This window comes from Patagioenas fasciata, chromosome 2 (assembly GCF_037038585.1).
Source record: "Patagioenas fasciata isolate bPatFas1 chromosome 2, bPatFas1.hap1, whole genome shotgun sequence".
NCBI lineage: Eukaryota > Metazoa > Chordata > Aves > Columbiformes > Columbidae > Patagioenas > Patagioenas fasciata.
The window spans coordinates 25962761-25986051 of record NC_092521.1 but is presented as its reverse complement, the minus strand read 5'-3'; the positions used below and the strand labels follow the sequence as shown (position 1 = coordinate 25986051).

Genomic DNA, 23291 nt, shown 5'->3' with positions numbered 1-23291 from the left:
CTGAACTCCAAATGATATGGCATTCTTAAAATATTTTTGCAGATGAATATGAAAAAGGGTACATTCATGTCAAGATTGCTGAAAATAATGTATGTTTATTTGGTTCTTACAATAACAGTGACACTAAACTTCTTACTAAAGGTAAGATTCCTCTGTAAAAAGTAATTTTAATTGTCAGAATTGAAATAGAAAGCTGCAGATGTGTCTTGGAAAAATCTTTTGAAGTGTTGCTCATCTTACTGATCTGAGAGTTAATTCATAGCAAATTGGAATACTGAAAATTGAGTCATTTTATATCTATATAAAAATTCTTTACAAACTCCAGCAGCTGATTTTTGTTGCGGTTTTGGTCTTTTGGATTGAAGTTAAAGCATAATATATTGAAATACTCTTTAAATCACACTTTTGCTAATTCATAAATGTGTTTTTTTGTTATAACGTGTATAACCTCTACAAACTGGCCTGAATATTAAAATTATATTCTGCATGGAGAAGACCTAGTAGCCAGAAACTACCCTGAGTAGTCTCAGGATAGACTTTAATTTTCAATTAAATCTCAACTAGAATGTGAGAACAGAAACCTTCACTTAGTGTAGGAGTCAACTCAGAGCTGAGGTTGCAGAATAGGATTTCAGCCTGGTCTTGTATTTTAATTAGCAACTGCCTCCTGCTGGCTTTAGCCTTTTATATAATTTATTGTGATTTTCCTCTATGACTCAAACTCACTCTGATTGTGTTAATTAACTGTGTTGACTTAAAAGTAAAGAACCTAGTGAAGCCTAAAAGATTTGAGAGAATGCTCAGAACTGATTGTTTTCTTGTGCCATTCAAATTGGCTAGCGTTGCTGTATCTCCAGGAAAATAAAACGTAACCTTGAAAAATATCAGTTAAATTACATAGGCAGCATGCAGAATTTTTGGCTGCTCAAACAATTTATGTGAAGAATACAAATGCTCATAACTTTTGCTAGACTGCACACCTGTTGTTTAGTGGAGCCACATGCAATGTTCTTTGGCTTGCTTGGGGGTAAGTTATGTCCGTTTTTCATGATCCTTTGTACACCACTCAGTAGTCTTTTGACAACTTGTTGACAGCTTTTCACTTACCTTCCTGTTGGGGTACGTGAATGAAATTAAGCGAATTATATTCTCAAGGAAACCCAAAATATAGATTCATTTAAGTGAAGATCTACAATACTATACCAGTACCATAATTGGCACACCTAATCCAATTTGTTAGTTTTACCTAAATCTTGAATAGTTGATTGTTCCCTGCCATTTTGTCATCTGAATGTAGTGACTGTGAAAGCTGCTTCCAGCACTTTATAAGATTTTTCTCTGCTAAATTAATTTTCAGATGTTTGTTCCCCATAAAGAAAATGAGCATTTGCTGAAGTTCATTGAAGTAAAACTTGGCTTAAACAGAACTAAGTAAGTTCTTAAACTCTTTACACCTTCTAAGATAACCAAACTCAAACTGCTCTGAGAAGTATAAAATTTCTGTGGCTTGTGAGAATTTTATAGAGGTGTTAGGGAAGCAGTTTCTATCTGACACCTGTTTTCAAGATTGAATTAAAAAATATACAGAATTTACTTAGGATTTTGAGGTTCCTTAGGTACCTCAATATTTTTCATGCCTGGGGATGAAAGCATTTTGTAGATTGTGTTTTTTTGATGTTGAAGAGTAAAAACTTTCTATACCCTGTCTAGTGTTTCTAATAAGACTTGAAAGCAAAGATAATAGGGTAAAGGTGGTGGAACTAATGTTTTATAGCCTGGAAAAGACAGGGCTCCGAAGAGAGTAATGAGCTATCAATAGTATCTTGAAACGGGGCGGGGGTGGTATTTTTAGTTTTGTAAGAATAACAGCCCCCCCCAAAATATCCTGTATGTTTTGGAAGAAACTGAGACAAGGAACAACTTAAAAGTCAGAGGGAGTTGTTGTGATTCTAAGAAACTGTTTGCATCTGTAAAAGAGTTGAATGTTAGTCTACAAGAAGACACGATGGCTACGGATTTTCTGGAAAACTGAAAATGGTGTATTGATAAGGACTGAGACACCTCCTGGACCCAAGGCAACACTTGCAGTTCTGTGTAGTAATTGAGACTCTCTCCTGGGAACTGCATCTCTCTTAAAAAACTACTTCACAACCTTTCAGGGGAAGAAGTGGAGAATGACATCACACATAATTGAAATTGTTGGGGAATTTTTGAAAGACAAGATGTAGTTACTTGGACTAAGATGCATCGTTTAACACACATACATGCACATTCATAAGTGTTTTGCAAGAAGAAAAAAGGACTGCTTCTGGTCAGGATTTCAGTTTATTCAGCTGCCAGGTATTACGGACTTTTTTTTTCCTAGGAGTTTGCTACATGTTACTTTCCAGGCTGTCAAACTCTGCAATGAAGCCAATGATTGAGACAAACTGGGTGGAACCGCATCTAGAAAATTGTGCAGCTGTAGGTTGGAATTACGGTTTGCAGCACAAAAGCTTCAAGATCTATCTTTTAAGGCCAGTTTGGACATGCCCGGCTGTTAATCTTTAAACTGATTCTGTCTAACTGAAAGTGGTTCGGTTCTCTGGTTGTCCCTTGGGAGGAAAGCAAACCAAAATAAGACGAGTGCATTCATGGCATCACATACTGCACCAATTCCAGTTTAGAATACCCACTGATAGTGCTTCTTGGCAGACTATATAACCTTTCTGCTTGTTAGTTGAGAAAGAAAAACGACTGAATGGGTTTGGCTACAGAAATAAAATTTCAGCAATAAGGATTCTATTCTTGGCAGTGCCTCAGGCAGGTTTGTGATGTTGTATGACCACTTTACCTTCCTCATCTCCTTGTTTGGAATGAGGACAAGCATACCTTGCATCAATATCTTCAAAATCTTAATCCACTATGACAACGAAGTGCTTTGTGGTCCCCGTAATGAAGTTATGTGGGAGTTTGGGTTTTTGTGATACGAAACAGTTGTAGTCTGGTCTCTTCAGATCACAGATTCTTTTTTGGAAGATGAGCTTTTGACAGTTCCTCTAAAGAGTACTTGCAAAGTGATTTTGAATGATAAAAAGATAACTTCAAAGATGAATTTCAAATAGTTTCTTATAATATGAATAGGTTAAACTGTGATTGGTTGTGTGCTGTTTTTTTTTCCTAATCTATGGCATATTGTTATTGTTTTTAATGGGATGTTTTTGCCTTACTAGGAATTTTACAATGAATTGGCTCCTTTGTCAAGAATCTCTTCAGACACCCTCCCAAGACTTTTTTTTGCGACTAACACAATCGTCACTGTTGCCTTTCTATATTTTTGTATTCATTATCTGCCTTTTTTCTGTAACTCAGGTCATTTTTAGGAGAATTTGGTAAGTACGTTATTTATACTGAAAAATAAGAAGTTAAAAATAAGTGATTCATGAATGTCTAAGTGAAGGGTCATGATGTTTGCTGCTCCAAAATCTGTTGCACCGTTGAGTTTGCAGGGTTGTAAGCACCAGTGGAAAGGCCCACCAGAGGCTTCTAAAGGAAGTCCTTTAGCGATGAGCTTTTTGACCATCTGTCCAGTCAAGACAGGGAGTTGTCGTTGGTTTTATTTTTTCCCCATGGGTGCGATTGCTACAGAGCTCTGGGTAAAGTTTTGTGATGTGTTTATGTTTCTTCCCATTGCAAGGGAGAAAGATGCTTTGTTGGTTTTCCCCTTCCAACACCAAAGTTATCTGATGGTTGCTAGATAATTTGTTTCTCTGTTTGAGGTTTGGATTTGGTTTTGTTGGGTTTTGGGTTTTGTTTGTTTGGTTTGGTTTTTTGTTTGTTACTTGTTTTGTTTGTTGTGTTGGTTTTGGTTTGTTTGGGGTTTTTTTGTTTTGTTTGTTTTTCCCAAGTTTACATACTGTGATGAATGAGATGGATGGAGTTGTGAGGATTTCAGATTTCTGGTGCTTCCCTGGGGTTTTGTTGTTTGTTTTGGTTTTGCTTTTGCGGTTCTTTTAACTGTTGTTTACTGTGATAAGGTCCATCAGCCTTTGCTCTTCAGAACAGAGCTGAAGTAAAACTGACTCAATTATTTTTAGTTTCACAATGATTCACAGTTCCCTTGGGAGAAGGAGTAGTGGAGCTGTCTGTTTACAGACTAAGAATAGCAGCACTAGATCCTAGTGTAACTTGTCTTGGGAACTCAATGGCTAGGAAATTATCTTCTCCTGGTAGAAAATGAATGGTGTAACTGCTCAGGTATTAGGGCAAATTTCTCATTTGTCTGCAGAAAAAAAATCAATAGATTTTTTTAAAATGAACAAGACTTCTAATAGATAAGGATGATACTGCTATAAATAAAAATGTTGTCAGATTGGGTGTATGATAGTATATTCAAAACAACAAAACAAACTACGATTTTTTTGCTGGTGGTTGAAATAGCTATTTACTACTTTGTAATGAGCAACGACTCCAATATGTCCAACAGCTTTTTAAAGAAAAGCGGTAAAATAAACCTTCTCCCCCCTCTTTTTTATTTTATTTTATTTTGAAAGAGTTAATAATCTCAGATATTTTTTTCACTTGTCGTGAAAAAGTGCATTATAAAGATGTATCCTGAAATCACATCATGGCTGAATAAAATGTTATCTGTTGCCTTGCTGTCTTATTTGTAGAAAAACATTTGTTGTAAGATTTTGCTTACGATTTTTATTTATAATGTATCACTAGAATTTATAAAACTGTGACTTAAACCTGTTTTTGTTACCTTACTTTGTCATAATATGCTGTATACGTTCCATACACATCTGTTGTCCTACAGATTCCATAATTCTTCACTAAGCTAATGATATGAAGAAACTTAGTTAGAATGTGTGTACAGCATGCTTGCTCTAAATGTTTGCAGTGTGCATGCTCTTAAATTAGACTGTCTCTTATTGCTGAATTACCTTAAAGTAGCATTTATGGTCATAGTCAGTGATGCCATTGTATTCATTCACAACCATTTCTCCAGAGAGGTTACAGTCTGAAACAAGGGAGAGTGGGTACTGATAGATCATTGATGAAGTACAAAAACCAAATAAGCAGTGCAACAATATTGTATGGTATGACACAGAATGATTTCAGTGTACTGCTGGCTTAACGGTCATGAAAGTATTTTTATTGGCATCTTTGCCTGAGATAATGTCTGAATTAAGTTGATGTCTCATTTTCTCCAACTACAGTGGTGAACCACTGAAAGAGACAGTTAATCTTGAGGATGGTCGAATTGGAGAGAGGCCAGAAATAGTTTATCATGTAATTCACACAATTTTACTTGGTTGTCTAGCGATGTGTTTGGAAGGGTAAGTCTGATTTTGATGTATCTCTTTTGAAAGCAACAGCGAGTTCCTAACTGGACATGATACACCATTCACCTCCTTGAAGTTCACCCATTTTCAGAAATGTATTTGGCAAATAGTGGTACGAGTTAGTGGGGGAGAGAGCAAAGATCATTTTTACTAGAAGTGGGACACAGGTACATGATGAATTGTGCTTTGTCGCTTTAACACATTTTCCAAGCTTTAATGCAGCCAGAATCTGAGATGGTAATTGAAGCAAATTTTAATCACTTTCTTTATGGTATTTAAGTGTAGAACTGTGCTGTTTAATATTGTATTCTTGCAAGATCTTGTATAGTGTTTTGAGGAACAGGGTGTGTTCTGGCATACTGAGACACAGAAGATTGCTTATCAAGTATACCTTTGCGTGACATGTTAAATCAATAGCAAAACTATTCTAAAAGTTATTGTGCTAGTCCTTAAAGCTACAGAAGCTAACATTTGGAAGACATTATTGTTCTAATCTTGGCTCTCAGCTAAATCAGCTTGGAGGTGGCAGCCTTGTATGTTTGTATTACGCTCATTGCCCTAAAATCTGAATATTCACAAATTCTTAAAGTGAGCAGACTGCTGTGTTACTATGTGGTTGTCTTGACTTGACTTGTCTATCCTTAAGAGGCAGACAATACCAGCAAATCATAAAGTGTTAATTAAATATTTTCCTTTCCTTTCTTCAGGAACTCCCTTATAGTACAGTGTCTGTACAGCTTTGCTGAATAGCTGCTTTTTATCCTTGCTTGGCTGGAAAACCGCAACAGCCAAGTGACTTTACTAGTCTCTTTGTTTTCCTTTCATCCTCCCCTGAACTCTGTGAAGGATTTTGTCATCTTTGACCTTGGATCTTGCTCCTACATCTCGCAGCAGATAATCAGGTGCCTGCTCTTCTGCTAGAGATTTCATTGGTTTGCCCTTCAGTGCCATCAGATTTGATCTCAGATTGCTTGAACATCCAGACTGTATTTAACATAAGAAAAAAAAAATCTGAATATTTTTATAAATAGCTTAAATACAGAGGCATGCAGAGTCCCAACTAAGTTATTGCAATGTTTTTCAGAATGAAATATCTATGGACACCTTATGTTTGCACACTTGCTGCATTTGGTGTGTGCTCTCCTGAACTTTGGATGACGCTTTTCAAGTGGCTTCGACTGAAAGCTGTGCACCCAATATTGCTGGTGGGTTGCTGTTGCCAGTGTCTTGGGAATTACAGATAGCAAGCATGTAGCTTCTCAAACTACTACCTAAAACTTATTAAAAAAACCATTAAAAGAACATGTAGTTCTGCGAGCAGTGGTGTCATATAGTCTGCTTTTTCTGGTTCTTCTTCTTAATATCACACTTTCACATGTTCTCTGGTAGGTGGTACAATAATATTTTGTTCACACTCCAGCCTGTCTTCATAAGAAGCAGAACTGTATTCATCTCTCTCTCTTTCACTCATCTTTTTAACTTCTTTTAACAAATCTTTGAGACCTAAAGCCCTCTGTCCTGTTGAGATTGGCCAAGGTCGTGAACTTTTTAGGATGAGTGCAGGAGAAAAAGTGCCAACATGCAGGCAAGCATTGATGTAAGCCTTGTTTCATTAGGAATTGAGGCTAAAAATGTGGTAGTTAGGTGTATTTAATTTCTGAGAGTCAAGCTGCTTCATAAGAAATGGTAAATGGAATTACTTTGCATAATATTTGTTCATGTGTGTCCATTACAGGGAAGTGGTGTGACTGAAGATGAGCTTATTCTACAGTGCAAACAACTCCCCCACTCCAACTTGAGCTTTATTCTTAATATGCCAAGAGTTGCTTGTGCAGTTTTTAGCAGCTTTGTGCTTTTGTTTTATTAATAAAACAAGGATAGAACATTACCTTAATTTCAAGAGGCCTATAGGAATAAATTTTTTACATCTGAAACATTAACAATGTTCTTCAGATAAAGGAGTAACAATGTTCATGTACATGGTAAACACATTGCTTTATATACCTCATGCTTTCTGCTATATACACCTGCTTTTTTACTGTTAACACACTAGATGTGTTAATAGCATATTATCAAGAGAATGTGTTGTGTACATTCCTTACCAAATGCTTCCTGTACCACAGGAGCTATTTTGTCCTTTTTGTAAAGCAAAAATTATATTAGCTAGAATGATGATGTGCTGCAGAATGAGTTTCTGGGATTTGCATATCAATATTCCTGATCTGAACATAAGCATCAACAAGATCAGGGGTTTGAAATGCTTGTTTCATACTTTTATTCCTTTCTCAGATTATCTTACTGTGTTTGTATGTGAGGTAGTTATTTTTCTTCTGTTCCCTACATCATGTGCACATTGCATCGTTGTTATTTGAGTAGTAATTAACTATCCCTAAGATTGACGGTGAAGTTATCATGGGTCAAACAAGTTCTTTCATGCTAAATTAGGCTAATTCTTGTATGCTGAGAGTTTTTGGCTGATACAAACCCACAAATTTTCACCTTCAGGCATAAAAGTAGCCTCCTATATAAACAGAATCAACATGTAGTCCAAGGTGGGAGGACGGTCCATAATCTATTTCTTCTAACATGTATTTTCTAGGCTCTCACTCTGAGCATGGCAGTTCCCACAATAATTGGATTCAGCTTGTGGAAAGAGGTAAGAAACGTACTTTTGTGATTTTTGTTTTATATGTAGGCACAATATGAGTCAAAATGATGAGGAAATAAATATACTTGACTAAATGAAATATATATGATGAAATAAAAGCTGTCATCCACTGAAAATATTTTGATTTTTTTAAGCAGAACTGTTTACATTTTTCAGTATGAGGCATTTGACAATTTAATTTGTTAACAATCACTTATTGTGATTAAGAAATGTTTAAATTTAAATGAAGCCTATTATATTCAGCTGTTGTGCTTTGGATACGTAAACTGACTCAGCAAAGAAAATACTGCCAAATAAAAACTCAAGGTATTCAAGACTGTATTTCCCTAGTCTTGGTTTTACTGAGAGGGAATGGAGTTAGATGGAGATAAAGTTATGGGAGGCCATACACAAATAATCTGTTTGAAAAACTCTCCTCAAATTATAATGGAGTTAAATGCTTTGTGCAGAGCACTATCCAGAGGTGTGTATATACTACAATACAGGGAAAAAAGCTACAGATGTTTCAGTGTTTAAAATAAATACTTAGCTCTTTATTGCAACTCACAGACAGACTGCGATATTTGGAAATTATTTTTTTTTAAACTTCTGTAAGCACAACAAATATAGGAAATATAAAGTATAAGCCTCTGCTATACTGACATAGCCTCAAAATAGTTAGAGTAGTTTTATAAGAACTCAAATCATTATTTTTTGAAAATGCATGCAAATACAAAAGCCAGTTTTGACCAACAGTATTTTAATAGCTTTTGTAATATCTATCTTATAAGAGCAATTTTAGTTGCAATGTAATCTGACTCTTTACACATTTCTGCCAAAGCAATAGGTATTCCCTGGAAAAAAAGGTACAGTTGCTCAAAAGAGTTACAAAATCTATCACAGTAGAGGGAACTAGTTTAGTTGACCAAATAATTATTTTTCAGATTATTTTTTAATATAAGCAGTGTGGGGGTTTGAACTCTAGAGGGCTTCATCCATTGCAGATTTTAAGCAGAGGTGAACCGTTTGCTCTCCAGATTCATAACTCATCCCTGAGCTTGGAAACTTTGATTAATAGTAAATGGACAGCACAAATGCCTTGAGGGACTTAATCTGCTACTGCGGCTATAAACGGCTCAGTGTACAGCTCAGCATCTTTCTGCTTGGCTGCCTTCTGGCTCAGCCCGGTGCAGTCCCTCACCTAACTAGATTTTTCAAGGACTCTGATGAATGACCAAAGCTGGTTCTCCTTGGGGTGGCAGTAGTGGTTCCTCTTTCTGTTGTTGTTGTCCCTTCTGGTGACAGTTCAGGCATTGTGTAACAACACTGCTACAGCTTTCTGCCCTGATCCAAACATATGGCAGCTGTTCTTGTGCTGTCCTAACATATCTGCTTGTAGGCTGCTATCACTTGACAACTGGATTGTCCGGGTGATGGGGGAAGCTCCTCAGTTAAAAGCAGTCTCCCATTTCCATCTGTCTGTCCACTGTGACTGTCTCAAAGTAAGCTGCTCCTTTAATGTGACGTAACCTGTAAACTTTATCCTTTTCAAAAAGAGCTGCATCCAGTACCTTTCACTTGGCTGTTACAACAGCATGAACATGCTCCAGTCCCTCAAGGCTGGCCAGCTCCTAGTCATGATTTCTTCAGATAAATGTTCAGAATGGTTCTAGGACTTAGAGAATGGCTGAACATGAGCCAGCAGTGTAACCAGGTGGCCAAAAAGGCCAACAGCATCCTGGCTTGTATCAGGAATAGTATGGGCAGCAGGACTAGGGGAGTGATCATCCTTCTGTACTCAGCCCTGGTGAGGCTGCAGCTTGAATCCTATGTTCAGGTTTGGGCCTCTCACTACAAGAAAGACATTGAGGTGCTGGAGAGAGTTCAGAGAAGGGCAACAAAGTTGATGAAGAGTCTGGAGCACAAGTCTGATGAGGAGCAGCTGAGGGAACTGGGGCTGTTTAGCCTGGAGAAAAGGAGGCTGAGGGGAGACCTTATCGCTGTCTAAAACTAGTGAAAGGAGGTTGTAGAATGGAGCATGTTTTTCTCTTCTCCTGAATTACAAGTGATAGGACAAGAGGAAGTTGCCTCAAGTTGTGCTGAGGAAAGTTTAGATTGCATATTAGGAAAAATTCTTCATGGAAAGTGTTGTCAGGCATTGGAACAGGCTGCCCAGGGAAGTGGTTAAATCACCATCTATGAAGGCATTTAAGACCTGTAGATGTGGCACTTAGGGATATGGCTTAGAGGTAGACCTGGCAGTGCTAGGTTTATTATTTGGCTCAATGATCTTAAAGGTCCTTTCCAGCCTAAATGCTTCTATGATTCTAAAATTGCCCATCTTAGTAAAGGACCTGTTGTTCCTTCACCCCCAAACCTGCCAGACCAGGGAAGCTGTGGGGCAGGCTTGCAGTCTGGGCTGGTCTCAAGGAGTTGGCATTTTCTCTGACTTCCTAGAATCCTTCCTTTTCCCGAAATGTTTTTCAAGAATATAAACTGAGATATCCTAGTTCATACAGTATAGTGTACTTTCTTTCACTGCAGTAATTGAAGTAAAAGTCAGAGGGAAGTCAGAATACCCACATAATGCTCTTCCTGGAAATTTCTTCTCCTTTTCCACTTGCACAGCACCCTTCCATTAAGTCACATCAGTCCAACCCCTCACCTGCTCTAACAGGTTTACCATGGGAGATTTGTCAGCTTATTGGTTCAGTGCCCTTATTTGCACGTATTTGCATACAAAAACCTGCACTGTGGTGTTGATACATTTAAGGCCAGTTAAAGTTTATGAATGTTATTATCACATAGCTGTGGGTTTGGATTTAGTGGGGTTTTTCGTTGGGTTTTTGGGGGTTTTTGTGGTTGATAGATCTTTTTAATTTTTTTTTAACTGTAAGTAACCAAAAATATATTTCCATCAGTTTTTCCCTAGGATAATGACAGAGCTTTCTGAACTACAAGAATTCTATGATCCTGATACAGTAGAACTCATGACATGGATAAAGTAAGTATGAAGTCCTACATTTCTATTTTACTTCTTTATGACAGGGTGTTTTTATCTCAGCATTTTGTAAAGCTACCTCTATGAATCTTGAGTTTTCTCTTGCCAGGTCATTACATGATGTAGGGAGAGATGGGAGGAGAAATGTGTATTTAAAGTTTGACTTTATTCCCATGGAAAGAACCAAGAATTTATCATTGATTACAGGAGGCAAAGATTCTGAAACATGCAAGCAAATCATGTTTAATATAATTATTAGACCTAATTTCCAAATGGAGGTGGACATCTTAGTACTTGGTTCTCTGCCTGCTGACTTCTCAGTAGATCAGAGGATTCGTGTTGATCATAATTTGCTCAGGGGACAGAAACACTAATTTTTGTGTGTATGAGCCAGTAAATGAAATGCTAGAATGTGAGGATTTAGAGACTTCAGTCAAGAAACATGCAGTGTAATGTGTGATTCAAACTCCCCATTTGACCAGGAGGCTGGAAGTGTTCTTATCTGGCTGGTTGGGCAGGACATAGCAAATGCTGGCCTATGTTATATAGTTCATACTGAGCCATATACATAGTTAAAACTGAGTCAAGTTATTTTCACAGATGTGTTTTTCTTCTCACCAAATGTTTCAGAACTGGATTCTGGCCTCATTCATTCTAGCTTTGAACTATGTCATTAGGAACTGCACTCCTCTGAAAGTTATATCCTATGTGCTCAGATAACTTGCGTACCTTTAACTATATATATATTTTTTTTAGAATATTGTTTTCTGTATTTATGTAGTCTTTAATGTCAACGTGTTCATCTTCAGAAAAGACAAGGCTGGTAATTATGGTGTTCCTGACATTTTCTGCTTTCTGTTAGTAGTAGCGTATGTTGTTTGTCACTGCTGTAGCTCTTCAAGGCAGCAAATGGAATAACGCCAAGTACCTAATGGCTTTCACATTAGTCTGCATGTATTACACTTCAAGTACATAATTAATCATGGTGAATTGCATTGAGACTCACTCAGCTAAGAGCAATTCAACTACTCTTATTTGTAGCAGCTGTTCATATTTTTAATGAAAATAAGGATGTTTTTCTTAAGGACTTACCCAGATACCCATATTGGAATTTTAATTGAATGTCATTATTATAGTATATTTTTTAAAAAAATTCTCTGTGATAAAATAAATTTATTTTGAGTTTTCTCCACAGGAAAAGTTGCCTGAAGTCTGTAATGAAGTGTGACAATGGCTGTTTTCTTTCACTAATGCGGGAATACAAATGCTCAAATGACGAAACCAAATGCAGAAACATAGTTACTGTAGATGTTATTCTGTATCATGACAGTATTTACTCTTAGATGATGAAATAGATGGTCCTAGAGATCAAATTAATATAGTCACAAATCTTTCTCTTACAAGATAATATTGTGTTCTTTCTCCTTCTACCTGCCCTCCCTCCCAAGCTTGTTTTGTCACAAGTCAGCAACCATTCAGAAAAGCAATAGCTGGATTCATTCCAGGACCACTCTGAATGGTGCTCCATGGATTGGAGGGTGGGGAGGAGAACGGCCACCATCCCCTGCCTCCACAGGAGACGTTCCTTGCAAACTCCATACTGCTGCAGGTCTGAGCTTTTCCTGGCAAGGAAACTACTGCCACTGCAGCATTAACACCAATTGTAGTTGGACTCCTAACTTTATCTTCATGCACTCCAGTTCATGTCATAGCACTTTAAAAGATTTTCACCATGTTTAAAATTAAAAACATGGGTTTTTTTTTCAGACGACAGGCTCCTGTGGCTGCTGTGTTTGCAGGCAGCCCACAGTTAATGGGTGTGATTAAGCTTTGTACTGGATGGATGGTGTCAAGCTTGCCTTTATATAATGATGATGATCTTCTAAAAAGAAATGAAAATGTGAGTATCCAGTTCATAAATATGTATGTATAATCAATGATTTCCATCGTGTTCCATCATGTAATACTGAAGTGCCTGATTGAGATGTGTGGGAGTACTGTAAATGTTAATGCTACAGAGAAGATGACCTTGTAACATTCCTCATGACACATGCATTTGCATAGCTCTTCTGTGCCCCCCGGCCATCACACAATGCAAATTATTTGCCACTACATGGGAGTGGCATTCCAAGTACTGTGAACCCCAAGTATTTAATTTTTCACTGATTTTTGCATTGCATTAACATGTTCTCTTAATTTATAGATTTATCAGATCTATTCAAAGAGGTCAGCAGAGGATATTTATAAGATACTCACATCTTACAAAGCCAATTTTCTGATTATTGAAGATTCAATTTGCAATGAAGTGGGACCTGTAAGAGGATGTAGAGTTAAAGATCTATTGGATATTGCTAATGGTCATGTAAGTAACAGTAAGAAAAAATGAATGTTTGAATGCTTAAATAATTCATCTAAAAATATTCTTATAATGCTGATCTTATTTTCCTGATTGCAGTTGACACGTAGACAAAGACTCATAAATTTCAGAAATGATCAATTACATTTTGGGTTGTCTGTTTCTTGTACACCTGTAATCCTACCCCATGCTATTCTTTAACTGCCCTAATCCCTCCTAATACGTTAGTATCTACCTGTTCTGCTTTTCTACCAATCATTAAACACCATTTATACATAAATGTTTAAGACTGTAACACCTGGTTATTACAAAAGCAGAAAACTTCTGCTTCAGTGGGAATTTTTTACTAGCTTTAAAGATGAAATTTTGAAATGGATAAACTCCATTCTTCTAAAACTCCACCTGGGACAAGGACCATTCAGTTCAGTGCAGCCTGTTTGGTACCGAGCAGGCTACAAGTCTGTTCAGTTCACCCTTGCAGATTGGTTAGCACCCCAATAGATAATTTAAGCCACAGCTGGTAGAAAGGTTGGCTGAACAAGCTGTAGACTTATGAAGATATCCAGGAATGCTACTTCAGTCGTTGCCATGCTGTGTCTGTTCCAAATGCTGATAGTGCTGCTCTTCCTGCTGAAATAGGGAGTGAGGCAGGTATTTTAACATGATCTCATGACCACTTGTTCATCTGCTTCCTGGGAATCCAGCAAAAGTTTTGATTTTATAAAGGAAGGAGTGGTCCTAAACTCATTTAGGATTTGCTTGCTTATTCTTAGGTCAACAGGGGAGAGGGAGTCACCAATTACTTCTAAGAATCACAGGTTATCTTAATTTAGTTGGTTTCCTGACTAAGAACTAAAATATTTGTTTAACGTTACAGCCTGTTGTGTATTAAAGATACACAGCTAATCCTTGGTTTGAATGTTTTTTGTTTTTTTAATGGAAAGGATACATATGTTTCTCGTATATAGTTTTATGTTCCTTTCTTGGGGAAGAATCCAAGCTGTTCATCTGTGTTAGGTATTTTACAAGATCTACTTTCAATTTTACATGTCTCAAAATAACTCGTAATGCAAGTATTTCATTTCTGTAGCTGCTTTCATTCACGGGAAGTAATTACAGGCCTGATATGTTTTTAGTGGATTACTCTTTAATTTCCCCTACAAACTTGTACGCTTCCTGGCCAGTTTATCCATGGAGGATATTGTCTCTGTTTTTTCTGTTCACTTTTTTATCACTGCTGAAATATGTCCTTTTTTCTTTCTTTGCCTTGCTGCTAGAATCACAGATGCTATGTTTATTCCATGTTGTAACAAATATACTATACCATAACAGTGTGTATGAATAACCTCCATCATTGATAATTGGCACGTGTTATCTCTGTTTCTTCCCAGATCTGTTTCTGCACGAGTAAGTTCCTATTCCCTCTTCACACTTAGGATGTCAGCCAGAACAATTAATCACAATTTCAGAATTCCATTCCCTCATATTCCTGCATCTCTCATCTCCATGCTTCCTGCATACTTCTCTCGCACATAACCCTGATCTCATCTTAACTTCAGCTGGACAGTTTTAGTGCCAGGTTTTTAAGATTTTGTTTGATTAATGTATCAGAATTAATTTCTTCCTCCTTTAATTCCTAACACCAAGTTATCCAGCAGTTCATCCTAAGGAACACTTCCCAGTACTTTTCAGAGCAGCTGTTGCTTGCAATGATCATTTCCATCAAAGGGGGTGGACAAAAACATGAAAAGATGATATCCAGTGCAAGGAGCCTGTTTTTGATAAATGCCACACACAACACTGTCAGTACACAAAACCAGTCGTTTACTGGTTTTCTGTAATTAGGATTGTCAAAGTGACAAGGGTTGTCCTATTTATAGTAGAGAGATTGAAAACAGGAAAAGTAGGTTCATGGCAAGAGTTTCAGTTAAAATCTGTTCTGCTGAATGTCAATAGTCTAAATCTGTAACAAACCAACTGGTGTATGCATTTAAATGTAGACAACTGAGTGTTCAATATTTTTCTAAAAATAGTGGTTGGCTAGTAATGAACATCATTTCTGCTTCATGTCTGGGGCTGAGTCTGTCCTGGGTTGGATGCTAAAAATGCCAGTTGGAGGAAAAAGTACTGGAATGGCCAACAGGAATGAAGTATTTTTTCAGAAAATTTGTGTAGCTTATTCTTGAAACTTCATATAGTGTGTTGTCTCAGGAAGCTTTGAAACAAAACTCTGGGTTTGCTTGCTAACAAAAATTGTCTTAAGTCATATTGAAAAATTATCAACGCTTTCCAAACCAGTGAAAGATAGTGCATATGTAGTTGGAGACTGCAGCATTTACTCATTCCCAGAGTAAGTGAGACAGTGGACAAGCTGTTACGCTGTTGACAGGTCTGTGGATGTGTTTTACAAATTGCTGTGTTTAAGAAGTACATGTTACTTTCTAGCTTGGACTATGTCCCATAGTCCTAGTCTGATACCTTGTTTCTGACACTGGCTGAGAGCATATGATTGTTGATAAGGTAGGACAGAGATGTTTTTCAGCAGTCTGTTGCTGAAGGACTGTAGCTCAGGAAAAATATCTTTGTTGTAGGTAACCACCAATAGGTTTTTCTCCATAAATTTGCCCTACTACCTTTTTTAAACCCATGTCAGCTTGTTCCATCAGAAGGAGCAGAGAAGGGATTTCTTCAAGTATATCAGATAGCAGGTGCTAAAATGCACATGCGAATTGCTTCTGAGTCAATTGTTTGGAATTTATAGGGCAATACATGTGTGTCTTCAGTCTGACTAGGTGTGTCGAATTTACTTGGCCTGGAAAAGATTGCTGGGAATTTTCTTCCCTACGTTTAGGTCAGGTTTGAAGTACTGGGCGAATGGGGTATGTGAATAATTTCCACTGCCATTGTTCTTTATTACACGAATAAAATACACTTGTTTTAATGTCTGCTATCCTGACAAAGATACTTATTCACAAAGGGTGTTTTAGATGGTTAAGTTATATGGGGATATGTTTTCCATTTATTGGAATTATACAGTATGGAAATTAGAAGTCTGTTGTAAATGAAATTTACAGAATACAGAAGTAAATTAAATGTACAGAATTACGTTCTGTAACCCCTTATCTTCGGTATTTTAATTAGATCTTCTTCTTTTCTGACAGGTGGTTTGTGAGGAAGGCGACAGTTATGCCTCCTCAAAATATGGACGATTTTGTCATGAAATTAAAATGAACTATTCTCCTTATGTGAACTATTTTACTCGAGTATACTGGAATAGGTCTTACTTTGTATATAGAATCAACACTGTGATATCCTTCCAGTCGTGAAAAAACATACAAGCTTCTTTCTGAGGATTGATTGTGAATGAATTTCAGTTGGAAAAGTTCATTTTGATCAAGAAAGTTATTTTTGGAGATACATGTGCGCACATGGAGTGTACTGACAACTTTATTTTACCAACCTGGAATTCTTTGAACTACAAATCAACAGACACAGATACCATCCTTGAAGGAAACAGAAAAAAAATGTTATTTTTATGCTCTCTACAAAGTGGGAGAGTCTTCCACGTTTTTGCATTTTTCTTCCCATTACAAATCCTATTATCTGCATGTAGATGAGATTTCTAACTTTAGTGTTAGAGAACTGATGTGGGTAGACCAGTAAATGCAGAAAAATATTTGAAGATCTCATTTAAGTCATATAGCTTTTATTTTCTATCAAGAAAGTGGTTGGCACCCTGAGTCTTTTCAAGTAAAACTGTTTAAGTTTTTTTGTTGTTTTTTGTTGTTGTTTTAATTGTTCCTGTCTTCCACTGTAAACTTTTTTGTATTTATCAAACACACATTCATACATCTTATGTGTAGGTAGAGTGTTTTTATAGATCAAATAAGGAAGATTTTATTTAAACAACACTTTCATAGATTAAAGCACTGACCTCTGATGTTGGAGATGTTGGTAGAAGTGCTTGGACTTAGAGCTAGGAATTTATAAGGTCAGATCTTCAGTTTGGAAAGAACTTGTCTTCAGGACTTTTCCATGCCTAAATGTGTATGCGTGTATGCATATGTATCTGAGCAGCCAGCAAAATGGGCCAGTATACAACTGTATGCCAGACTTGTTTTTAGAGAGGTGTAGCAGAACAATGAGGTTTGCTACTGAGACTTTTGCACTTCGGGTCCACCCCGTGTGTGTGCTGGTATGCATGCGTGTGTGTATGGGCAGGGATGGGTGATATTCATTCACTTCAACTTGTTATGTGGTGGTTATATTAAGATAGTACCACAACTGTAATTTAAAACACTATAGTCGCCACCATTAATAAATAATGGTACAGTTTTTCGTAGCTATTTTTATATCAATTGAGCAAGTACACAGAAGTCTTGGAAAATTTGGGAAAGTACTCTGCAATCTTTCTTTCCTCTAAAAATTGTCTTCCTTATACAGCCTCCTTTTTTCTTAACTATTTTTCTTATCCATTCATCCTGTATGTTGCTGGCTGATATACGTTCAAGAGAATGACTGATGCTTTAATTCTAGCTCTGGGCCTAATCGTGGTGTTGTGTATGGAAAATCCAATAACAGGTAACAGTAACTTTGCTTACGTAGGTGTAGCTGGATGAAAAGCCAGGATGTAAGTTTTGGAAGAGGTTATTCACCTGTTAGGAGTTACCTGCAGTTACAGATTCTAACACCTGGTCCAGAGACCAGTCTGTTGGGCATGTGGGAATGATTCTTTGGAGCCCAGATGTCTTTAATGAAGGATCCGGCCTAACAGATGAACCTTCAACTGAAAAATCTGCAAACCATTCTGCAAGTGAAAGCTGCAAAATTATCCTTACTGCAAAATCATTATTAGGATAATAAATCCTTATTATTATTATTATCCTTACTGATAAAATGCAAATTCAGAATTTCTAACTCTAAAGGAACTGCAGCATGTTGGTGTATACGTGAGATTCCTATCTGCTCGATACAGATACATTTGCTTACTTTACACTAACAGGTAGTGCTGAGATTTTTTTTTTTTAATACCTATTATCACTATTGGAGTGATTTAAAAGAAAAAAAGCTTTATTGTTGTAAAAGTCAACATATCTGTAATCTGTTTTTCACTTTCAGTTATATAATTAGGCATATGAGTCTTGACAAGATGTTAAATTATCCATTCTATTTGAAACCAATGTTCAGATAAATCCATCAAATATACTGGATGTGATCATTGAGAGAAACATTTATCAGTATAACTGAGTTACAGGTAAGAAGTAAATATCCTTTCTGGGGATACAGTCGTTGTGTTGAGGACAGCGTGTACGTGTGTCCCGCCAAATGCCGTCTGCATTTATTTGCTTATGCAGAAGTGCATGTGTTTTACTGCACTGGACTGTTTCAGATTTTCAGTTACCATGTAACAAGAGCAGCTAGTGTATTAACCTGAGCTATGAAAGACTGGCAGGAACCTGCTCTGTGTGTGCTAGTGTAGATGTGGATGTGATATTCAGAATTAACTTTAGAGTTCCTGATGCAGTTTAAGTTCGTTTGAATCACTGTCAAGAAATTACGTGTCAGTGTGTGGGTTACTTACTCGCCTGAAGTTAATTCATGAATACCATTTCATAACAGCAATAAGGCATTCCAGGTGGCAAACTTCAGAGTCACAACTGTACTTGTGTGGATGAAGTCGCATAGCTTACGGCTTCAGGCCTTAGACTGCCATGCCAAGGTGCAACATTTACTGTCTTTTGCTGCCTCTTGTTTTATCACCATGCTGGATGTATGTGTTACCACATAGAACATAGTTTGAATACTTATGTGTAGAGTACACATTAAGAAAAACATAAACAAGGCAATCCATACATCTAAGAAAACTGTCTTGTAGCATGTTGGCCTTTATACATGTTTAAACAAACATGTTGAACTTTATTTGAACTGTGACATGGTTATTATTAGTTTTGTCATGGTTTTTAAGATGTATTATTGATACTTCAATTGATTCTGCTTTAGGAGAATCATTTAAGATTTTTACCTTGCTTTTTATAATAGAGAAAATTGTATTGCAGCACCATTGGCACAGCAGCCTTAACTAAAAGGAGAGGCCTTTTATGTGGGAGAGACACTTCTCTTGTTCCATTAAAAAGGTTTAACTCACGTTTAACTGAGTGTCTAAAATAATCATATCTTAGAAAGAAATTGATAAACTTGAATTTCTTATCCAGCTATGAATTAGCAAAAATATTATTCTGTATTCTGATCTCCACCTTCTGTGACAAAGAATCAGCAAGTTTTGTGATATCCCTCAGAAGGACAACAAGCAGGGCATAATTTCACCAGATGTGTACGCACAACCCTAGCCTGGTTTTCAACCAGGTCACAGGTTTAACTCCTTGAAAGGTCTGGGGGAACGTTATGCAAATGTTGATCTGTTTTGCTGTAGATGTTGCAATTCAGTTGAAACATGTGCCTTGCAAGCTTTTATTAAAAAAACAAAGACCACAACTGGTGTTTCTTTTCTTGAAGATTTTTTTTTTCTTAAATTCCTGTCCCTCTGATTTCTAGAGCTTCCATTAGGACTTAAATACCCCAGCCTTCGAGAATGCTTGCACAGTAAGTAGTGCAGCTAGGATGTCTGCCAGCCATCTGATTAACTACTGTTCACTGGGAAGAATGAGAATTTGCATAGCAATTTGTGTTGCTATTTTACTGGCTTATTTCCTCCTTCACACTTCCAGTTTCTAATATGCTTGATCTTAGTAAATGCAAAAAAATTGCCTTTAAAGAATAAATTGAGTGTAGTATTTTCAGGCACTCAGCTGTTACTATTAGACTTGCAGATTAAAGTTTAATCAAGCCACAGCTAAACTGACACGTACAGTTTTGTCTTAAGCTTTAAAAAAAAAAAAAAAAGCCCTTTCACATCCTGAACTACCAGATACTCAAACTCAGTTGATAGATTCATCAAAAGATATTTGAGGCTAATTACGTACAGGCATTTCAGAACATTAACTTCTATTCATATTATTTAAAAAATATTGGATTTATTTCTTCCAAAGTAAATGGAAATACAATTTAATACAATACAACCATAAATGCAACTTCTTTTGGGGGGTAAGGAGGAGATACACCAATATGGAAGAAAGCAGACCAAAAGGTTTAAGAGGCATTGAAAATTCTTCAAACTATTTGCTCTGGTGGCATTACTGTTTACTGAAATGTAGAAGATTAGGGACCAAATCTTGTTCTTACTACCTTATTTTTACTAAGTCATCTGCAAATGTCCAAACCTTGTGGCCCTCCACCTGCTTTCCCATGTGATTCACATGAACAGGAGCTGCAAGATCAGGTCATAGGGTCATGGAGATTTAAGTTGTGAATGAAACTTGTCTTAATGACCAATGTTAACTTTGTGTAACCCGTCCTTTAACCAACTATCTATGAATAACAGGGGAAAGCGCAGGCTGTTCGTGTGAATGCGTGGGCATGCATGTTGTATTTGCATTTAGAGATGTCTGGTTTACTGTTTTGTTTTGGAGATGTAATGAGTAACTTATTTTATCTCTAATGGTGGTTGAATCTATAAATCTCCTAAATGTTAATGGGCAGGTGGACTCTAGACCATTATGATATCAGAGAGTAAAGAAAACCTGAGTTTATTCCAACACAGGCAATATCTCTTGTGAAACAATACCTCAGCATAAATCTGTATAATGCCTTTAGTACTCTTTTTTAAAACTTAAATTTAGCAGGGAAAAAGAAGTGAGAATTCTAGAACTTGCAGTATGTGCTATTTTAGTAAGAATTTCTACTTCCTTAGTATAGCTGAAAAAATACCACCATTATGTTGCTGCACTCTCACTATGCCAAATGCAGAGCTGGCGATGCCTAAAGGTCTTCTCAATTGTTGGGTACCTTGACTAGATGTTTAAATGTGTAATTAATCTGGCAGTGATTCAATTTCAACACAGTTAAATGTATGCCATTCTGCCTTTCAAGTGATGCTTAAAATTACCTATTTTTTGATGGAGAAGAGAGGAGTGTTTAATGCCTTTCAAATTTTCAAACTTTGTTACTTCAGGAATGCAGAAGAATTATTGTTGACGCTTTACTTGTTATCAGTGGCGTTTAGCAGTAGTGTATATGGCATATGGACATATCTATGTGCAGGTATTTAATAACAAATCTAAGGAATCCAATTCCTTTTATCCTGTTTGTTGTCTTGGTCAGTTTTTTTATTGAAATAATGTGTACATAATAAATATTTTTCTCTTGTGACAAACTTTCTGTGTGGGGGGGAAAAAAAAAAAGTAATAAAAGCCAAATCCAGAAAGTATGGATTGTTTGGGACACTACCCCCTTTATGCTTTCTTTTGAGAAATCTGCTACCTTTTCCCCAAAACCATGTAGTTCATAATGAATTAACCTCTTTCCTCTGTTGCGGTAATAAAATGATTTTTGTATTCTGTTGTATTATTTGCGTATGCAGCTTTCAGCCAAGTGAAAACTGCACAGCATGGCTGTAGCTCAAATATCTGTCTCGGCAGGGCAGCGTAAATACTCTTACAGCTCTGGAGGATTCGCAGCTGCTCAGACTGGATCCATATGTCATGTTGGCTGCAACCACCTGTTGAGACACACTGGTGTGAGGATGAGCAGCAAAATGTGAGGTGCTTTATATGGGATTACTGAACTCTGACTTTCTCCTTAAAGATCCTCCTACAGCAAGTATGTCACCTGGAAATAAATTGTTGTGCAACATCAAATGCTTACCAATTTTTAAAGTTTTTTTTAGTCAACTAATGTATTATCTGTCTTGAATTTTTACAGATCATGATGATTGAAGCCTTCTAGCATTTTATAAGATAGTAGGAGTAATGAATGCAGACTACTTTGTAATAATTTACTATATAATTATATGAAAAACTCAAGATTATTTTAGTTAAATTCTGAAGATGATAGAAATAGCTGATAAAGTGCTTCTCCAAAACTCAGTCGTATAGGACCTAAAAACATGTATTTACATATTTAATTCTTAATGGGTTTGAACAGTATATCAGACTGCTTCCTTTAAGACCAATCAGGAAGCCAGCTTAATTTTAAAAGGATGAGTTGGAGTATTCAGGTTTATCCATGAATTCTTTGAGCACCCAGGCCTAGGAATTGCTTAGCTGAAATGGGAATGGAACTTCTTGGCACCGTGAAATATGTGTTGGCATTTGTGTATTCTGCCATGTCTTTATCCAAAACTGAGACCATGGTTACCAGCTGTGACACCCACAATATTCTATTATGTATAAAATAATGTATATATGTAGATAAGTAGGTGTATATAAAAATGTCTGAATGTGGGGTTTGTGTAAATACATGTCTCTAAGAAATATATATTCTGATTACAATCAGTGTTTGAAAGGTGTCCGGTAAAATGACTGTTGGTTTGGGATTTTTTTCCCCCTAAATGGTAGCTCTGTAATTTGTTCCTAGGGCCTAGTTTCCCAGATTTTCCAGTTTTTGCTGTGACCCAGACTAGCATACTTCAATTCCTGTGTGCTTTCAGATTGCTTAGGTAACAATTGTGATAGACATTTTTAATAGTAATGAGATGCATTTCATTATGAATTAAATAGCATATAGGGAATAGACAAACATAAAGCAGTATAAACTAATACTGAACTATTCAGTCGGTTATAACATACCAGCAGTATATATGTTTACCTTCAGAATTTTGAGTAGCTTTACAATGCCTTGGAACTTAGAAGTTTGGACTGTAATGTCTGCTTTCGAGCCTTGACTCCTGCTGGTGCTATACTGACTGGTTATAGACCAAAACCCCGTTAAGACTGACTTTTTTTTACACTGTTGCAATAAATACCAGCATATTTTGCAAGGCGAGAGTGAATATAAAATGCTAGCCTAAGCCATTCTCCCCTCTGAAGAAAGCTGACAAAGCAGTGGCAAGAACGCAGCTGCCTG

General features: G+C 36.7%; 1 protein-coding gene across 2 annotated transcripts in view; it reads left to right on the top strand.

Moving 5' to 3' along the window:
• DPY19L4 (dpy-19 like 4) overlaps positions 1–22717 on the top strand; it is a 35340-nt gene extending 12623 nt beyond the window's left edge. For both annotated transcript variants that reach the window (XM_065832863.2, XM_065832862.2), the window contains exons 10-19: positions 43–141; positions 1358–1431; positions 3213–3371; positions 5202–5321; positions 6412–6532; positions 7927–7983; positions 10896–10978; positions 12743–12875; positions 13179–13337; positions 16493–22717. In XM_065832863.2, the coding sequence (XP_065688935.1) occupies positions 43–141; positions 1358–1431; positions 3213–3371; positions 5202–5321; positions 6412–6532; positions 7927–7983; positions 10896–10978; positions 12743–12875; positions 13179–13337; positions 16493–16657 (1170 nt within the window). In that variant the 3' untranslated portion in view covers positions 16658–22717. The remainder of the gene's footprint in view (positions 1–42; positions 142–1357; positions 1432–3212; positions 3372–5201; positions 5322–6411; positions 6533–7926; positions 7984–10895; positions 10979–12742; positions 12876–13178; positions 13338–16492) is intronic.
• The last annotated feature ends 574 nt before the right edge of the window (positions 22718–23291 follow it).